The 18,037-nt window shown below is 52.6% G+C and overlaps 3 protein-coding genes across 3 annotated transcripts; 2 read left to right on the forward strand and 1 right to left on the reverse strand.

Moving 5' to 3' along the window:
* Positions 1 to 12,344: 12,344 nt before the first annotated feature.
* IUM83_06564 (uncharacterized protein) lies at positions 12,345 to 13,454 on the reverse strand (the record flags this gene model as incomplete). Its single annotated transcript, XM_067930786.1, has 3 exons — positions 12,345 to 13,121; positions 13,200 to 13,352; positions 13,413 to 13,454. 3 exons carry the CDS (start codon positions 13,452 to 13,454, stop codon positions 12,345 to 12,347), a joined length of 972 nt encoding a protein of 323 aa, XP_067789731.1.
* An 867-nt stretch (positions 13,455 to 14,321) lies between these two features.
* On the forward strand, positions 14,322 to 15,469 carry IUM83_06565 (uncharacterized protein; the record flags this gene model as incomplete). Its single annotated transcript, XM_067930787.1, has 3 exons — positions 14,322 to 14,357; positions 14,426 to 14,632; positions 14,699 to 15,469. The coding sequence occupies 3 exons, from the start codon at positions 14,322 to 14,324 to the stop codon at positions 15,467 to 15,469; spliced, it is 1,014 nt and encodes a 337-aa protein (XP_067789631.1).
* Positions 15,470 to 15,586: 117 nt separating this feature from the next.
* On the forward strand, positions 15,587 to 17,835 carry IUM83_06566 (uncharacterized protein; the record flags this gene model as incomplete). Its single annotated transcript, XM_067930788.1, has 5 exons — positions 15,587 to 15,608; positions 15,695 to 15,714; positions 16,719 to 16,778; positions 16,848 to 17,021; positions 17,083 to 17,835. The coding sequence occupies 5 exons, from the start codon at positions 15,587 to 15,589 to the stop codon at positions 17,833 to 17,835; spliced, it is 1,029 nt and encodes a 342-aa protein (XP_067789630.1).
* Positions 17,836 to 18,037: the final 202 nt, after the last annotated feature.

Below are 18,037 nucleotides of genomic sequence, written 5' to 3' on the forward strand. Positions count from 1 at the left end.
GCTGGTGATGCCAGTGGGACCAACGAAGCCAAGGTCCTGCATTCGATAACGTTCGGCTGAGACGAGGAAGATCGTCAATGCGGGCATTCATACAAACATGCGTGTATATTACCCCGCCCGATCCCGCTTTGGTTAGGCTCTGCGCCGACACCTACGCGACTAGAAACACTGCAACCAAGCAAACTCAGCATCGAGTCAATAAAGGTTAATCCAATCTTACACGGTTCCTCGCACCTATTTGCTACCAGCGCACTGACGCTACTACGGAGTCGTATACACCACGCTACGCACGGTCTTGAGCATGACGTCGCCCCACCGTGCAATACCCTCGTGCAGCTCCTGCAGCGCAAAGGGCGACACGGGGAACTGTGGTCGATGCAGCTTCACGAATGCCGCACGTCGCATCGTGACCACGAGCTCCGTCTCCTCCTCGCCTGCAACGGTGGCCGTGCCAATCTGCCTCCTCCCCTTGTGCCTCACCTTCCTCCTGCTCACCGTGAGCACCACCGCTCCCGACACGTCTTTCCTCACGCGCTCTCTCGGGTTGTACGGGTACAGCTCGTCCTCGTCCACGCAGTCGCTGGCCATGACCGCGCAGGGCCCGACGCCCGCGCCCAGCTCGTCCTTGGCGAAGAGCTGCGGGAAGGACACGGCGTTCATCTCGGTCGTGACGCCGCAGTCCTCCGTGGACGCGATCCTCGAGTTGTACGCCGTGCCCTCGATCGAGTCGTAGTCGTCTCTCACCGTGATGTGGCCCAGCCGCTCCGAGATGCTGATCTCCATGTTGGTCAGGTAGAAGACGAGCGCGTTGTAGACCTGCTCGAGCGACTCGACGCCCCGGAAGTGCACCGTCTCGAAGCGCACGCAGCACAGGTCGCCCTGCGCCGACTCGAAGCGCTCGTCCGAGAGCTGCATCTTCTCCGGCTGCGCGTGGCTGCTGCGCGCCGCGATGTACTCGTAGGCGTTGCGCAGCTTCTCGGCGCGGACGCTGCGCAGCGTGGCGCGGCGCTCCGGCCAGTCCTTGGACAGCCGGATGCGCGTGTACAGCGGGTGCGTGTGCTGGGCCCCGAGGCAGCGCGACAGCAGCGACTGCGCGTTGGCCACGTGCAGCTGCTGGTGGCGCAAGACGCTCGTGAGCGCCGCGTTCTCGGCCTCGCGGCGCTGCAGCACCGGGTCGGCCTTGGCCGCCTCCTCGGGCGGCAGCGAGCGCGTCTTGAGCACGGCCACCTGGCTCTCCAGCCGCTCGATCTCCTGCTGCGCCTCTCAAAATTAGGCAGAAATACCTACCTATCTACCTAATTTGACCTCGATTAGGCATTTTGGGAAAAAGTCTGAATAGGTAGTTCTTAAGTAGTTCGATACATAATGGCTCAAAATCCAAGTTAAGCATGCAGGTGGTATACTTTATTCAAGTGAATTGTCTTAGCTACATGGACTCCTAGCGACGCGTCCAGCTAGATCGAGCAAAAAGAAGTACTGCAGCGACTGGAGTTGGCCTTCCATTGCATAGTTGGTTAGAGCTGTTCTCTGCGGGTTCTTGACTTGCTTCAAGACGCTGAACTCACTCTCAACTGAGTGAGTGCCGGGCGATATCGCCGCCACTCCAGCGACGAATGCGAACAGTAACGTGTAATTGCCCTCGCAGTCCACATCAGACCACGCATCAAGAAACGAAGATCGATCAACACTGTCAAAGCGGCGATGAAAAGAAGTGTCGACCTTGTATCGCTCGATCATATCATGTCTGCTTCCAAATGTCATGACTTGCTGTCGGACCATACGCAGCGGTCAACCGAGCCTTGTGCGTCTCAATGAGATTGCGAAACTGGAGATCGTTGCAATTCATCACATCTTTTGGTGTTTCTGGCACGCGATCAATAGTTTCCTGGTCAATCTCGATTCATTTTTGTCGCTGCTGCAGTGGGGTGATTTTAGTTTGCACAAGGGCAGTGTTGACACAGCGGTTTGCACCAGTGACTTTAGGCTGTGGTGCGGTCTGTTGGTCTCCACGAGCACCCTTCTTAGACCCTCGCCTTGTTCCTTTTGTCTTTCCCATTTGTGCTAGGAGGTGGAGAGCGCCGAAAGGTGAATGCACAGGCAGCGACGCGGATAGACTGCGAGCCAGGGTGGTTTCAAGCATATCCGCAATTAGGTACTTTGAAAAAAATAGGATTATGAATTTTGCACTTTCCCTTCACACACTACCTAATTTTGAGAGGCCTGCTGGTCTTGGGGGAATTGCCGACCTCCTCGACGGGCTCTGGTCTAATAATATGCGGATTAGAGGTAAATTGTGCGGATTAGAGGCAAAAAGGAGTGGATTGCTGTAAAACGGAGGCAGGAATGGTGGTGGCAATGCGGTAAGGCTGGTCTGCGACGTGTGAAAAGCCGTCACTATTACCTACTGCCACAGAGAGGCAGTGTTCCTACTAGTGTGTGTTTACACCTTTTCTCAAGCAAACTGATCGTTTTTTCAAGTAAAATGGTCAATTGCCAGGCAAAGTGGGTTTCTGATATATTTTTACCACGCAGAGTGGTTCGTACTTACGCTACTTACCGAGCTTCATGTCCTCGCCGCGCTCGGCTAGGAAAATGCTTTTCAAGCAGTGGCACTCCATGCGGTAGACCAAGCGCTGAGTCAAGATCATCTTACTCAGTTCCACGGCCTCCTTCATGAGTGCCATTCTGTGCGAAGCCAGCGAGTCGTACTCGCCTCGCAAGACCAGCTCGTGACGCTTGACTGCAAGATGCTATCTCATGCTCGCCTTCAGTGCATTGAAGCAGTCCTCGATGACATTGCACATCGGGCTGTATGGCGCAAGACGCAGGATGACCAGCTTGTTGCTGTTGACGATTCCATCAGCTACAAGCTGCTCACGTGCCAGTGTCTCCACCTGGCTATGGGCGGGGGCATTGTCGATAACCACGACAATCTTCTTGCCCACCCAGCACTCCTTGTACTCGTCCGAGTTGAGGGCGGTGACAAACAGGTCCGCAATGAAACGCGCGTTCTCCTCCATGCGGATGGAGCTTTCGTGCGTGCGAAGCAGCGCGAGTCCGTTGCCGGGCGCCACGCTGCACTGCACGTGCAGATTCTTGTCCTGGGATGGCGGCAGCGTTACCACCGCGCGCTCGCCTGTGCGCGCCCAGCCCTGGTTGTGCGCTAGGTAGATGTTAAAATTTGTTTCATCATGATACACAATCATGTCGCCCGCGGACACGTGCTTGTTCAGCGCGATGGCGAACTCCTTGCGCTTCGTCTTGTTCACATCATTGTTCATGGTGGCCTTCTCGATCCGGAGTCCCTTCACCGTGTACATCATCCCATGGAGAGCGCAGTGGATGGAGAATATGCTCACCACGGCTGACACGTCGCTGAGCAACCGCTCCTTCATGCCGGCCATGGTGATGTCCCCCTGTTCGTCCAGGTACTCCTCGAGCTTGGACATGACCTCGACCGTCATCTTGATGCACACGCTCCGCACTCCGCCGCGGGGCTGCTGCTCAATACTGCCCTTCGAGGTAATGCGACGGGCAGTACTGACAGACACGGCATTACTGGCAGCGACGCCGAGCCAGTCTTGGCCCGCCAGGTATGCGTCAAGAACGCGCTTCTTGGCGCTGGCGCGCTCGAACGGCTTGACCTCGCGTGAGATCGGAGGGGGCGTCTGAGGGGTGCTTCGACGAACAAGGTTGGGACTCGCTGAAGTCGAGTCCCTATTACGAATTGTTGAGGGAGTACAAAGATATACTCCCGGAAGAGATTCCTGCGGAGCTTCCGCAGGATAAGGACATTCAGCACGAGATTGATCTCGTGCCGGGCACGAAGTACTGTGTCACGCGGCAGTGGTCACTGCCGCGAGAGCAAGTAAAAGCAATCGACGACTTCTTTGAAAGTCGTCGCAAAGCAGGACAAGTGCGGGAATCAAAGTCCCCACACAGTGCTCGACGTTCTGTGTCAAAAAGCCACAGGGTGGATGGCGCATCGTTCATGCCTACAACAAGCTGAGCGATGCGACGGTACCGGCGCAGACGCCGATACCGCGAAAAGATGTTATCGTCGAATCGATGGTCGGGAGCACCGTTTACAGTGCTCTCGACTTGCGAGATGGATTCTATCAGATCCTAATGCGTGAGAGCGACATCCCTCTCACGGCAGTGAGCACGCCAAGCGGCATGCTAGTGGCTAGTAATGCCGCAGGGGCTTAAGAACGCCCATGCGACCTTCAACAGGTGCATGACGCACTTGTTGCGCTCGGTGCGCGACTTCGCACCGAGCTACATCGATGATGTGTTCATCCACAGCCGGGCTGTGGACGGGAAGGCCGACGTAGAGATGCACAGGGTGCATCTCCGGAAGCTACTCGAGCTCATGCGAAAACATAAGCTCTACGCGAACCTGAAGAAGTGTATCTTCGGGGCGAGCGAGATACCCGTCCTCGGGTGTCTCGTAGGGAAAATGGTATTCGCCGTGATCCGGAAAAGGTCAGAGTGATCAATGAATGGCCAACGCCTTCAAGTGTCAAGGAACTGAGGCAGTTCCTTGGCTTGGCCACGTACTTGTGCAAGTACGTGGAGGATTACGCGGGCAAGATCCGCCCGCTGTCACAACTTCTTAAGAAAGAAGCTGTGTGGAATTGGACACCCGATTGCCAAAAGGCATTCGATGCAGTCAAGCGGGGCTTGACTGAGGCGCCAATCTTGGCAGTGGCTGACCAAGATCGCCCATTCCACGTAGTGTGCGATGCATCCGATTTCGCGGTCGGATGCGCATTGATGCAGCACGATCACGAGGGCCGCAATCGTGTGTCTACTACCAATCGCGCCACCTGAAGCCAGCTGAACGCAACTATCCGGTGCATGGAAAGGAACTCCTTGCCATGAAATACGCACTCGCAAAATTCCGAGTGTATCTACTTGGAAGTAGACCATTCGTGGTCTACACCGACCATACATCACTACGCACCGCAGTGATGTCGCCACACATATCACAAAGAATGGCGAGATGGCTCTCATTCTTTGCAGAGTATAACTTCCGGGTCGAATACAAACCCGGAAGATTGAATGTGATGGCCGACGCGTTATCACGTCGGCCGGACTACGCAGAAGCTGCTGACGTCAATGCCATTGACGCCATGCGATCGAGCAAACCCACATCGTCTCTGTTGGACGATGTGAAGGCCGCGTACGCGCCCGACGTGGACACGAAACTCTTGCTGGCCTATGGCACAACACCTTCTGACAAGGCTCGTCAGAAGTTGCCCAAGCACCTTCGAGCGCGTGCACACCGATATCGGGTGCACGGCGGACTGCTTCTTTATAATGCAGTCGACGACAACGCGGTCCGCGTTGTCGTGCCGAATGACCATGACCTGCGACTCAGGATCATGTACGAATATCATGATGCCCCGACTGCGGGACATCTCGGACGCGAGAAGACATACGTCCTTCTCACGCGCGACTTCTACTGGCACCACCAGTATAAGTGGGTGCGCAAGTACATCCGTGCTTGCGAGGTATGCCAACGCGTAAATCCTGCGCCATTCGCGCAGGCTCCTTTGCAATCACTACCGACTCCGTCGGAGTGTTGGAAGTCCATGTCTTTGGACTTCATCTTTGGTCTTCCCCCGGACAGCGGAGGGAATACCGGTGTTGTGGTCTTCGTCGACCGCTTCAGCAAGATGGTACATCTTGCTGCGGTGCCGGCAGAGGTGACCGCGAAGCAGACGACCCGTCTGTTCGTCGACATGGTGTTCAAACACCATGGCATGCCGACCGACATCGTGTCGGACAGAGACCCGCGCTTCACAGCGCACCTGTGGCAAGAAGTGCTTACACTTCTCGGGAGCCAGCTTTCCATGTCGACTGCGGATCATCCGCAGACGGACGGTCAAACCGAGCGCGTGAATCGCGTGCTCGTCGACATTTTGAAGAGCTACGCTCACTCGTTCCAATACTGGAGCGAGTGCTTATCGATGGCAGAGTTTGCCATCAATAACTCAGTGCATGCCTCGACCGGGTATACACCGTTCTACGTGAATGCCATGCGGCATTCACGTCTACCGAGTTTACTCGAAGTGATGGCTCCCACTTTAAGTGGGGGAGGATCTACGACTGCAATACAGCAGCCGCAGAAAACCGCTGACACTTGCACAGTGTCAGCTGCAACAACAAACAAACCACATGAGTCTGCGCAGGACGCAGACTCCCCCAACAACAAGGACAAAGACCACGGGTCTGCGCAGGGCGCATACACCGCAAAGAACCACGCAGAGGCCGGGCCTCTAGCGGAGAGCGAGCTGAATGACTTCAGCTCGGATGCAATCAGTTTCATCACCAAAAGACAAGCCGTAATTTGGTTTGTCCAAGATGCAATAGCAGCTTCTGTTGACCAACAGAAGCTGAACGCAGACAATGTGGGCAGAGGCAACACAAGTGAATTCAAAGTTAGTTCATTGGTTTTGTTAGCTACGCAAAACCTGCCTAAATATGCTGTTTCGGACTTCGGGGCAAGCAAGCTTGCTCCGCGCTTCATCGGGCCGTTCACTGTGTTGGCACGGCAACGCTTACACACTAGACATACCGTCTAGCATGCGCCTCCATCCGACCTTTTACGTCGGGCGGCTGAAGCCGCAGCACGAGCCATCTAGCTCGGCTGACCCGAAGCCTCGGCAGGAGCCGAGGCAGAAGTGGAAGCCTTGGCCTCGGCGACGAGCAGCCTCTCCTCCTCTCCTCCAGCGCGTCCGCGCGCTGGAGCAACACCTTCATCCGGGTCCCCAGCTCGACCTGGATATTCGAGGCGGTCTGCGAGACCGCCGCGACTTGAGCCTTCTGCTTCAGGGAGGCAAACTCAGCGCCCTGCGGACGCTCCACGGCGGCCACCCGGTCGTGGAGAGGCGCGTACTGATCAGCCCGGGACTGATCATACCCGGGGCGTGTTCCCACCCCCGCCACCGCCGATCCGTGACGCCCGCGGCTCAACCCGCTGGATTGTTGAGCGGATTGTTGACCATAGTATCCCGAAAACGAACCCTCAAGGGGCTCGTTTTCGTATTCGTTGGAGAGGATTTCCTCCCCATCGAGATACATGGGAGCCGCGGAACGTCTTGCTGGAGGACGTTCCGGAAATGGTGAGGGCGTACGATGAGCAGTACGCGCTGGCGCAGCGGAAGTAGTGCGAGCGCTGCGGTCATCGCAAGCGCCCGAACCCTCACGTGCTAAGAATTTAGCACGGAGCTCTTTGAGACTTTCGGGCACACGGAACGACGTGTACCCGTTCAGGTCGCGGTCGCTCAAGCGGACCGCGCCTGGGAAGCACTTCGCGCACTGAAAGCCCTCGGGCACAGCGCACGGCACATTAGCCTCCTCCGCAGCAACGTGGAGTTGCTCCAACTTTCCACGCGTCGAGTACTCCTCGAAGCGATCACGCGCTTGCTTAATCCGATCACGGTAAGCACTCGGCTTCTTGTTGAAGTTTTCAACAAAAGCATTCCAACTTTGACAAAGTGCCTGCCATTCGGGCACTTTGCTGCGAGAAGATGTCTTCTTGCTTTGGAACCATCGGGGCTGATAGAAGAGTCCGATGTAATAATCGCGCATTTGATGCGTCTCCGCATCAAAGTGCAGCTCGGCAGCCACGGCGTCATCTTTGATGACGCTGCATACGTACAGCGGCACCTCATTCGGAGGTACCGAGTTCCCATACCGGTCCGAGATCTCGGACGTGGACGGCATCCACGGATCGCGCGCTGCAGGCGAAGCGCGCGGAGAGCCTTGAGCTTTGAAATCACGCGCTGCAGCAGCAGCGCGCGGAGTACTGAGAGCCCCAGCGGAAGTGAGTGGGGTATCGCTCTCAGTTCGCGAACGCTTCGAACTCGAAGCGTCCGATTCGTCCCCTTCACGCGGGCGAATGTTCTTAGCGTGGGGGTCGAGCGACTCGCTCGACACGGAGTCTTTCCGCTTGAGGACGAGTCCTCCTCGCCCTCCATGTCTTCATCGTCGTCGTCGAAGTAGACGACGTCGCCATACTTCGTCTTCTGGCACTCGAAGTAGTCATCGATGGAGAGATGACCCTCCACCGACTTCGAAATCTTCTTCTCTTGAGGCGCGCTCATCGTTGAATGAGCGCGGATTTCTTCTCCAAACGCGGAGAATTGACGAATGGTCAATTCCGAAGATTGACGTGTGGGGACCCCGCGCGTCTAACCTTAAGGGGGGATGGTGTAACGGGGTTACACGCACAAGTGGCTACAAGCCACTTGTGATTTTTAACAGATATGGTATCTGTTAAAAGTTTTAGATACTTCCTCACATTGGTGTAAGTCACACCAATGGATACATTGAAGTGGGCCACCACAATGAGTGGTCCACACCTACCCAAAGATCCTATTGGTAGAAAGCAGCATCTTTCTACCAATTAGAGACATGCATATTAGCGGGGCTCTGACAGCCAGCCGCTGTCAATCCCTTTCATAGATGATAAACAGTGTTTAGCAGATTTAGGAGGAAGATCAATTTACAAACAATACAGTTCTCATTTTACCTAAACCAAGTCACTTGGAGTCTTTATTTGATTTATATTATACTTGTGTACTCAAGTATAATCAATTCAAATTATTAATAAACTCCTACGCTTCCTCATACACGTAGCGCGACGTGTAAACAAAGGTAGTGAGTCAAATTAGACCCACTACAAGGTGGTCAACAGTTTCGGAGAGAAATCGTCCAAACTCAGCTTCGGTAACGTGATCGAGGTGAGTCTCGAAAAACGGAAGAAAAACTTCACGGAGTTGCTCGGTCAAGCAAGTAATCTTGTACTGCAAGTGGGTAGCAGCACGAATCGTGAAAGCACGATGAACGGCTTGTTCAATGGTGAGAATGCGACTGTTTTGCTGATCAACGGCCCACTCACGAACGTACGCTTAGGCATAGACTGAAAAATAACCCGAAGCTAACGCCAAAGCTCAAAATATTAGCAAAATTTTCAGGAAACGGCTGAAATTCACGCGATTTGTTTGCGATGTCCCAATTCGGAATTACATGGAAGCTGAGGTTTAGGCAACTGGTGATTGGCTGAGTCAAACTGCAATTACACTAAAACAATGCGAAAAAGTCCAAAAAATAACAAATGAACACTTAAACAACACTACTTAGCGCTAATTTAGGCATTGAAGCTTGGACTTGGACTTGGCGTTTTCTGGTTGTTTCCTTGGATAAGTGGCTCTTCCTTTTGATCCTCTTCGTAGAACCTGTTGCGTGTGCTCTCGTTAAGGTGACGGTCAAATATAGTAGTGAGAGTGTTATGAAGACGCACTACTTGTATACTTAAGAGGCGACAATCTTCTCGAAAAAGTATACGCTCAGACTCGGAGCGAAAACACTCTTCCTGATCTTGCAGGTGGTGAGTTAAACTTGCAAGACGATTGACTGAGTCTAACCCCTTGAGACGAAGTCGATCAACTGCTTCTAGGCTAGGGTGAGGGTTTGAATAGAGATTTTTTGGTTTTTGTTTGTTCACCTTGGTCATTCAAGGCCAAGTCAAACCCAGTTTTCCGCTATAAACTAGGCTTACGTGCGGGAAGGTGACTAGTGAAGCGAAAAGCGTTAAACTAGTCTAGCACTTCAGATTAACTAACCGTTAGCGAATACAGCTTGTACTCCCACTTCCGACACCTCCTAGAAAAAATATCCTTAATAATACGTTATCAGATTAAACAGGGATACTTAGCGCGCGTCCACTACTCGCCGCAGACTGGCTTCTGAGCGCTGTGGCCCCCTTCCGAGGGAGCAATGGGACGCTGGCTGACGATCGAGAACAAGCGAGAGCTGATTGACAAGAGCGCAGCGGAGCCTGGCATGACCCATTCAGAGCTAGCGCGGTTGTCCAAGCGAGCATTCCGCTTGCGCAAAGCCCCAGCCCGCAACACAGTATCTGACATACTAAAGAACGCAAGCACTATCAAGAAACCAGAGTACGGTGAGGACAAACGGCGTAAGCCGCTAAAGGTAAAGGCGCCTGCTTTAGAAAAGAATTTAAAGGAGTGGGTGGGTAGCGTAGAAGCGAGGGGGCTGTGTCTTAACCGCAAAGCTATCACTAGGAAGGCCGAGCAGATTCGAGAAGATGTAGGCGGGCCTGCGCTCGATGTCGGACTCTCCGTTGGCTGGTTGACCGGGTTTCTCAAGCGGCACAAGCTACGCTACAGACCGCGACACGGCGAGGCTGGCTCTGCTGACGCCGACGAAGTGAGAGAAGGACGCCATGCCATCCAGGAGATCACCGACTGCTACGACGCCCACGACACCTACCACCTATCTGCAGCCTCTGGACGCCGGTGCTATTGCGTCCTTCAAGGCACGCTTTAGGTCATTACAGATTGACCACGGGATCGAAAGGTTTGAGGCTGATGCAAATGTTAATGGGCAGTCTGCATACAAAGTAGACCAGCTTCAGGCGATGCAATGGAGCTCGCTGTTGTGGTCGTCTACGGAGGCCAAGACGGTGGCGCACTGTTGGCAAAAGACTGGTCTTGCGACTCCCCTTCGTGGAAACGACGAGCCGGACGAAGACGGCGAGGACGAGGGCGTTGAAGAGGGCGATGCCGACGGCGAGATTGTCGATCTGATGCTCAAAGTGGCGTCAATTAGTCTGTAGTGGCTAAATCCTGCAATCATTTTTCATGTACATGAAAAATACACAACAGCTGGTGTCGGAAGTGGTAGTACTACCTGTAGCGTCAGGTTAGTTATGCGTAACCGACTAGCGAAAAGCGTTAATGTCGGTTACGCAAAACTTAACGGCTAGCGAAAAGCGTTTGTACCGCCAAGTGTATTTGCACTTAGAGTAGCAGTTAAGCGGGAAAAAAGCGAACCCCTAACCCTGAGGCTGTTGCAGTCGAGTGATAGCGAGTCGATCTGTCAATCTTCTGACCACTTGCCCGGCGAAAACTGACCGACGGAGTGCTACCAGTTATAAGGCTGAGGCGAAGAACTTGTATGCAGAGGCCGTGAGGAAAGGTAGACCGCTATGCCCGAAGCGTGTAGGCAGTTGGAGGTAAAATGTGAAGTGAGATTATTTTGGTTAAGGCCCTGTGGCCGGCCGTCTGGACAGTGTCCATGGCGGAACTAAAACAAATGAATTTGATTGGTCACTTCACTTCAAGTTGAAGTGGATTGACGTGCACCAAACTGGAGGTTAATACGACCAACAGAGGTAACGCACCACTTGTGCGTGTTTCACTACTTGGCTTCTTGTTTTTGCCTAATATGAATGAATGTACCATAGAGTGATGGTGGGCAAGCAATGCTTACGCCCCCGCCTTGCTCTTGAAATTAAAGGGCCGCGACGTGCTCGCCACCGAGCACGTCTCCTTCCTTACATCCCTCCTCCCCCTCTCGAAATGCTCTAAGTATATCTCCACAGCAGGAGCAAATTGCTGCTGCAAAGATTTTTCGAATAAATTACCTCCAACTCTCTCCACTGCAAGGAGCAAACTACCAAATTTCTCGATGAGCTGTCCCCTCGTGGTACATTGCCAAAGGGGGACAGGTCATCGAGGGAACCCTCCAGAGCTTACTAGCCAGGGCTGGAAAAAAAATATTCGTAGCACAAACGGGTAAAAAATGTTACGCTTGGAACACCCACAATATGTAGAAACGAACGTTTGGTACTTATTCGATGTACAAGCATACCGCTGAAAACAAAACCATCCGCGTAAAAAAAAATACTTTTTTGGTAAAAATAAGAAAAGTAAACATTGGGACGAATCTGCCGTGTCGCAATACGAGATGGCGAACCTGCAACACGCCGAGATAGATTACACCTTTGAGGATGTCTACTGGCCATTAATGTGTGCGAACTGCATACTGGTACTTCAACTAACGACAACGTTGACGCCTTCAAGTTGTCGGCTTGTAAGGACTCTTCTTCTTCATCTTGCAGTCAGCTCATGTGATACCGGTACTACCAAATTAGGTGTTGAGACTCGTCAACGGTCAGCACTTCGAGCTTGTCCGGTTTACTCGGGTCAGTCAAGTGTATTAAACGAACTGGAAAGACGGGTTCGGTGCATGTACGGCATTCGTAGTTGACAGTTTACTAATTGTGGCGAGTACACCAGGTATAATACCTACAGTTTTAGATTACCGTCATAGTAGAGTGAGTGAGTATACGTTACATTTTAGCATCAATTAGCTAGATAGTTTCTGCATGTACTTACTGTAGTCGTTTTGGAAGCAATCGTCAAAGTTCGCAGCGATATTCCGTAAAGCCACCCGTTCATTTGCAAATTTATCGAACAATTCTTCCTGGTGAAGACCAAAACGAATGAAGACAATGCTAAAATCTCCTACGGCCTCGAGTACAACACGCTGCGCATCGATCGGACCACAACGTCTCCCCATCGTGTCGTTTCTAGTTGCTGGTCATGCCACACAGACTCTGACAGTTCGAACGCGGGACGGTGAAGCTTCACGTTGGCTATTCGCTTCAGTATCACCCCACTGTCCGGGCCAGAATTATCAATGTTGCACCGACGGTCGGTCAGCAAAAAGACTGAGGAAACATCCTTCCTAATCCGTTCATTGGGGATGTACGGATACAAGTCGTCCTCATCCACCGAGTCGATGATAACCATTCCGCAGGGTTGTCCGCCACAGACGTCACTTGCGTCATCAAAGAGCTGCGACAGCATGACACAGTTGAGTTCGGTAGTGATCCCACTCTCACCCGTGGACATGATCCGAGAATTGAAGGTATTGCCGTTGACATCGCCGTAGTCGTCTCGGACCGTAACGTTGCCAAGCCGCTCCGAAATACTGATCTCGGCGTTGTTGAGGCTGAAAATCAGCGACTCGTAGACTTGTTTCAGAGACCGCACCCCCGGGAAGTGGATCGTCTGGGAAATGACGCAGCATATATCACCACCAGCCGTCTCAAAACGTTCGTCTGAGTGGCGGAGTTCGTCGGAGTTGGTGGTCTGAGTGAGTGCTGTTATATACTCATACGCAGCTCGGAATTTCGTTTCCCGGAAAGCCAAAAGCGTCGCTCTGCGGCTCTCCCAGGATTTTCCCAGGCGAATCTGCGAGTGCAGCGGGTGCAGGTTCTGAGCGAAGCCGCTCGTTTGCTAAAACCAAGAGGGTCCGTTAGCATTAGGGCTGCTCTGTGTGTACTTTTGAATACTATGCGCGCTTGTCGTTCTTACCAGTAGTGGCAGAATGGCGGATTGAGCGCTGGCAAGATTAAGCTGCTGCTGGCGGATGGCTCTGAAAATGGCGGCATTTTCGGAGCCTAGCCCCGCGATGGGGTTTAGCTGCTTCAGTTGCTCGCGCAGACGTCGCAGCTCCTCGTTCAAGCCCTACAGGAGAGTTACCGTAAGTAGTTTTACCTCAGTACGTAAATGTGGGCGCTGGCGCACCTCGCGCACAACGTGTGCCGACTTGCGCTTCTTGCTGGGCATTCTCTCGCTGCTGGTGGAGTTGGTGGCGCTCGCTCGGTCGCTCGTTTGTGGGTGAGCTGAATTTGCGCCTGCATGCAACATGCGATTTGTCACGCTGACTCTTTTTGGCTCATAAGAGCCAACCACGTCCACAATTTGCTGTGCTTGCCACTCCAGGCGAGTTTGTCATCGAACGACATTCAGCTACATTCACGCTACATTAGGCGACGTTAGCGTTAAGGCCAGGGTTGGTAGTCCTCAAGTCATGTTTGTCATTGTGCATTGTGGAACTCACTGTTTGGCAGCACGAAGGCAGTAAAAGAAAACGTAGACAACGCAAAGCAAGTTGCAAAGGCAAGCAATGCTCGGCAAGAAGGGAGCACATACAGACACCAGCGCTGACCTGCATCAGGAGGGTTAGCGATGCTAGTCAGCGTGCCGATGGCAGTCAGATATCGTGCCTAGATCCGGAGAGCGTTGAGGGTGTTGGCTGTGTGTGCGTGGCGGCCACCACAGTGTTGACCGCAAAACCGGCGATTGAGCTATCCTCATGGATTTACATAGTCTCCGTAAGCGAACTTGCTCAAATCCGCGGTCCGCGTAAATTTTCATCAAATCTCTCGCAATTCACTTACACTAGTGGAGCACAGCAGGCTCCGAAATAAGTGCCTAAATATACGCCACCAGGACAGGGCCTTCGCCACGTTCAGCATTCAGAACCTGATGTCAGTTTTGTAATACCTGGAGCTGCTAGTACATGTAGTACTGTACACTGCACAGTGCATACAGGTGTAGCACTCGGCAACAAGTCCTGTCACGTCACGTCATGACGTGTACCACTCGCGTGATTCCGTCCCATAAAGCACTGTGCTGTGCCGCAGAGAAGCCATGAAGAAGCAGAAGTGCACCTACACTGCGCGTCGGGTGCGTGCGTGGTCGATCCCCGCGCCCCCTGGACCTCCATCTTGTAATACTGGCGTTGTGCTGTGCAGGAGGAGACGGAGCAGCTGCGCGAGCAGGTGAAGCGGCTGTCGTCGGAGCTGCAGAAGCTGCAGCTGCGCTCGCTCTCGCCCGAGGACGCGGCGCTGCTGGACCCGCTCGTGCAGCACGTCGTGGCCGAGAATGCGCTCATGACGTCGCTGGCCAGGAACCAGCAGCTCAATGCGGCCAGCGCCCAGGCCATGCTGGTCGAGTGCCTCGTAAGTTTTTTTCTTCCTTTTTATGATAAATTATTCTATGTTGGGGTATTGTGTATGCTTGTGCAGGGGGATCAAGCGTCGCACCCGCTGTACACCAAGATCTGCCTCTCCAAGGACTGGGACGAGCGCCGCAAGACGCTGATGGCAGTTCGCAATGAGAAGTTGAGGAATGCCTACGATTTCCTCATGGCTCCGGGCAGATTCGTGGATCCGGACAAGCCGCACACTTCGGACCACCGATACGAGACGGCAGAGGGCGATCTGTGCTCCGTGCACTTGGAGGCCATGCACTTCCCAGGGGTCGAGTCCCTGGAGAAGGTGTGGGAGGCGCTGCTGTTCCACTACAATACCATTGAGATTGGGATCTCCGAGAGACTGGGCCACACGACGGTGAGGGACGACTACGACGCCATCGACGGCAGTGTGTACAGCATTCGCGTCCTATCGAAATCGGAGAACTGCACGCCGGTCGAGAGCAGCATCGTCACGTTCTCGCACTTGTTCACGGAGGATGACAAGGGCTTCGACGGACAAACGTGCGGCATTTTGGCTCTGGACTCGGTCGATGAAGACGAGCTGTACCCGTACTACCCGAAGGAGCGCGTTCGTCTGGACACGTCGGGCGCCATTATCTTGTCAGCCAGCAGACGACCTGCTAAGGATCCAGAAAGCGAAGGTGAGCTGGTGGTGACACTGCGACGAGCAGCGTTCCTGAAACTCTACAACCCCCAGTTCCCCGTGTCGGAAGCTACGCGACAAGAACTGCAGGCAGGCATCGGCCGGTGGGGAGATGTCTTGATGAAGACCATTCGCAGCTACGTGTATTCCGAGCTTTAGTCCCCCTAGAGATCAACGTGTCTATTGTCACAAGATTTGGAAGACCTATAATTTCGACGGGAGGAGATTTTGCTTTGAGTGGCATCAGCTCTGCACGTAAAATTATTCCGTGCATTGATGAAAGCAGAAATTAAAACAGGTCAGTTAGTCACTTCGAAAATACTGCGCTGTTTACCGTAATATCATCATGAAGTGGTGCTGTATTTGCGTATATGGGTGTGTCAGCAATGGTTACGATGGCGCTAGTGAGGGCAAGGGTGTTCAAATCAAAGCCCTACTCAACCACAGGCGCAATTATTGTAAAGTCCGTGGATGCAGCGCCAACACGCTCAATTATCAGCAAGAGTGCGAGGATTTTACAGTTGTAACATTGTACTAGTAGCGCTTCAAGCGACTCCAAATGCGCAAACTCCCATAAAAATATCAAGACCCTTGGCCGTGTAGGCCAACTCGAATCCGCGCTGATAGTGTTCGTGGAAAAGCTGCTACATTCGAGTTGGGTTTCCAGCAAACAGTGAAAAACCTTCATTGGAAAAACTTTGCTCATAATCTGTAGTTAAAATTGCTTCGGCATAGTCTTGCATAGGAGGGAGGGGGCGACGCTAGTATTGATTCAGAAAAGCATTTCAATGTCCTCGTCGAAGTTCCACACGCGCCTAGCAGACGGAAATGTATTCAGTGCGCAACGGTCAAGTTGTGTATTTTATTCTTGTGGAGCTCGACTATGTACTACAGTAGCAGTGCGCAGTACCGTAAATCACGGCGATCATGTAACGTCGTAAAAAGTCCAATACATAAGAGTAAAAAGTCTCGTAAAAGATTTCTCGACGCCAACACGGAGGTGTTTCCTATCTGATAAGGGTGCCACACGTTTCTCCATCTCTCTGATGAAAGCGACAAGAAAATTCAGCGTCGGAAAACTTTTTACGAGACTTTTTACGCTTATGTATTGGACTTTTTACGACGTTATCCGGTAAACGCTCAATTTTTGCGGCGCTGGTTAACGAGTTTTTATACAGAAAACAGAAGTGCTCAAGGAAAACCTAAACCTTCGTACATCTTGATCCCTTTTCGTTAGCATAAAACAATTCGAAAGATGACAAGATTAGCAAATGCTGCAACGACCAGTTCTTCGACGAAATGGCTTGCTGCCAGAATAACTACGAACTGACTGTTCCACTTCACCATCATTCCGGTCCCAAAAGTTGCTGTCTCGAGCACGAGCTCACCTCAATTTTTTCTCCGTCAGGTGCACTACGCGTTGGCCATGGCTGAGAAACGGTACAAGTCAACGGACACGAGACGCAAGGTTTAGAACTGCTTTTCATCTCCAGGTTATCATGAGAGTATAATGAATTTGCTTTATCTCACTGCCTAGAGAGAGAAGGAAGAACTACAAGAGGAGGTTCGCAGACTGCAATCGGAGCTGCAACAACTCCAACCCTCAAGAATTCAGGGAGATATCATTTCGGAAAATGCTTTCCTGTCATCTATCATGCGTCAACATCAACTAGAAATCGCCAGCGTTCACTCCATTTGCAGTCACCCGATGGTACGATCGGTATTTCTCTTGGATCTAAAAACCAAATCTACTAACATGGCATATTCAACAGGAAATGCATCCCCTGTGCTCGCATATCCGCCTGAAAAAAAGTTGGGTCGACCGCAACAAGACGCTCCTTGCCATCCGCGAACAGAAATTTCGAGCTGCATACGAATACGTTGCCATGCGCAGTCAGCTCACGCCTTGGCACCAGCCACACCTAAGTGACGAGCGCTTCGAAACAGCTGACGGCGATGTCTGCTGCACCCTCTTTCAGACTGTTCAACTCGCAGGCGTGGAATCGCTCAAACAAGTGTACGACGCAGTTGTCTTCAGCTTCGACAACGCTGAGATCAGCATTTCGGAGCGTCTCGGCCACATTACAACTCGATACGACTACGACGGCGGAGATGGCAACATATCCAACGCTCGAATTATCTCAACGAACGAGATCGGCATCTCCACAGAGCTCAACTGCGTCATGTTTTCGCAGTTCTTCGATGGAGACAGTCGTATTTACCCAGGTGCTACATCATGTGGGATGGTAGTCATCGACTCGGTGGATGAAGACGAACTTTACCCGTACGAGTCAAAGGAGCGGATTCGCAAGGATGTATCTTCAGCCGTCGTTGTGACGGCATCTGGTCCGCAGATTGAGGGTACAGATCTGACTGTGACACTCAGACGCGCTACATTTGTCAAGCTTTATCATCCGAACTTCCAGATTTCAGAGACTGCGTGGCAAGAAGCACAGCAAAATGCTGCTGCATGGGGCGATATCATGCTCAGAACCACCCGTGGCCTGCTGTACTCGGTTCCGTAGGATATCTTTTACAACATTGATCCCCAACGGATAACCAGCGAGCCTAGAGTCATACAACGTTGCGAGTGATAAACAAGATTTCGACGATGCACTTGCTCTCAGCCTTCCGGTACTCAGCTGGGAAATGAGCAAAGTATTGACAACTCTGTGAGAAGAATGATCGTAATTTACCGCCAGGCCCGGAAGTCTGTATTATGAGTCG

The sequence above is a fragment of the Phytophthora cinnamomi genome (assembly GCF_018691715.1).
Source record: "Phytophthora cinnamomi strain GKB4 chromosome Unknown Contig50, whole genome shotgun sequence".
In the NCBI taxonomy this organism is placed as follows: Eukaryota; Oomycota; class Peronosporomycetes; order Peronosporales; family Peronosporaceae; genus Phytophthora; species Phytophthora cinnamomi.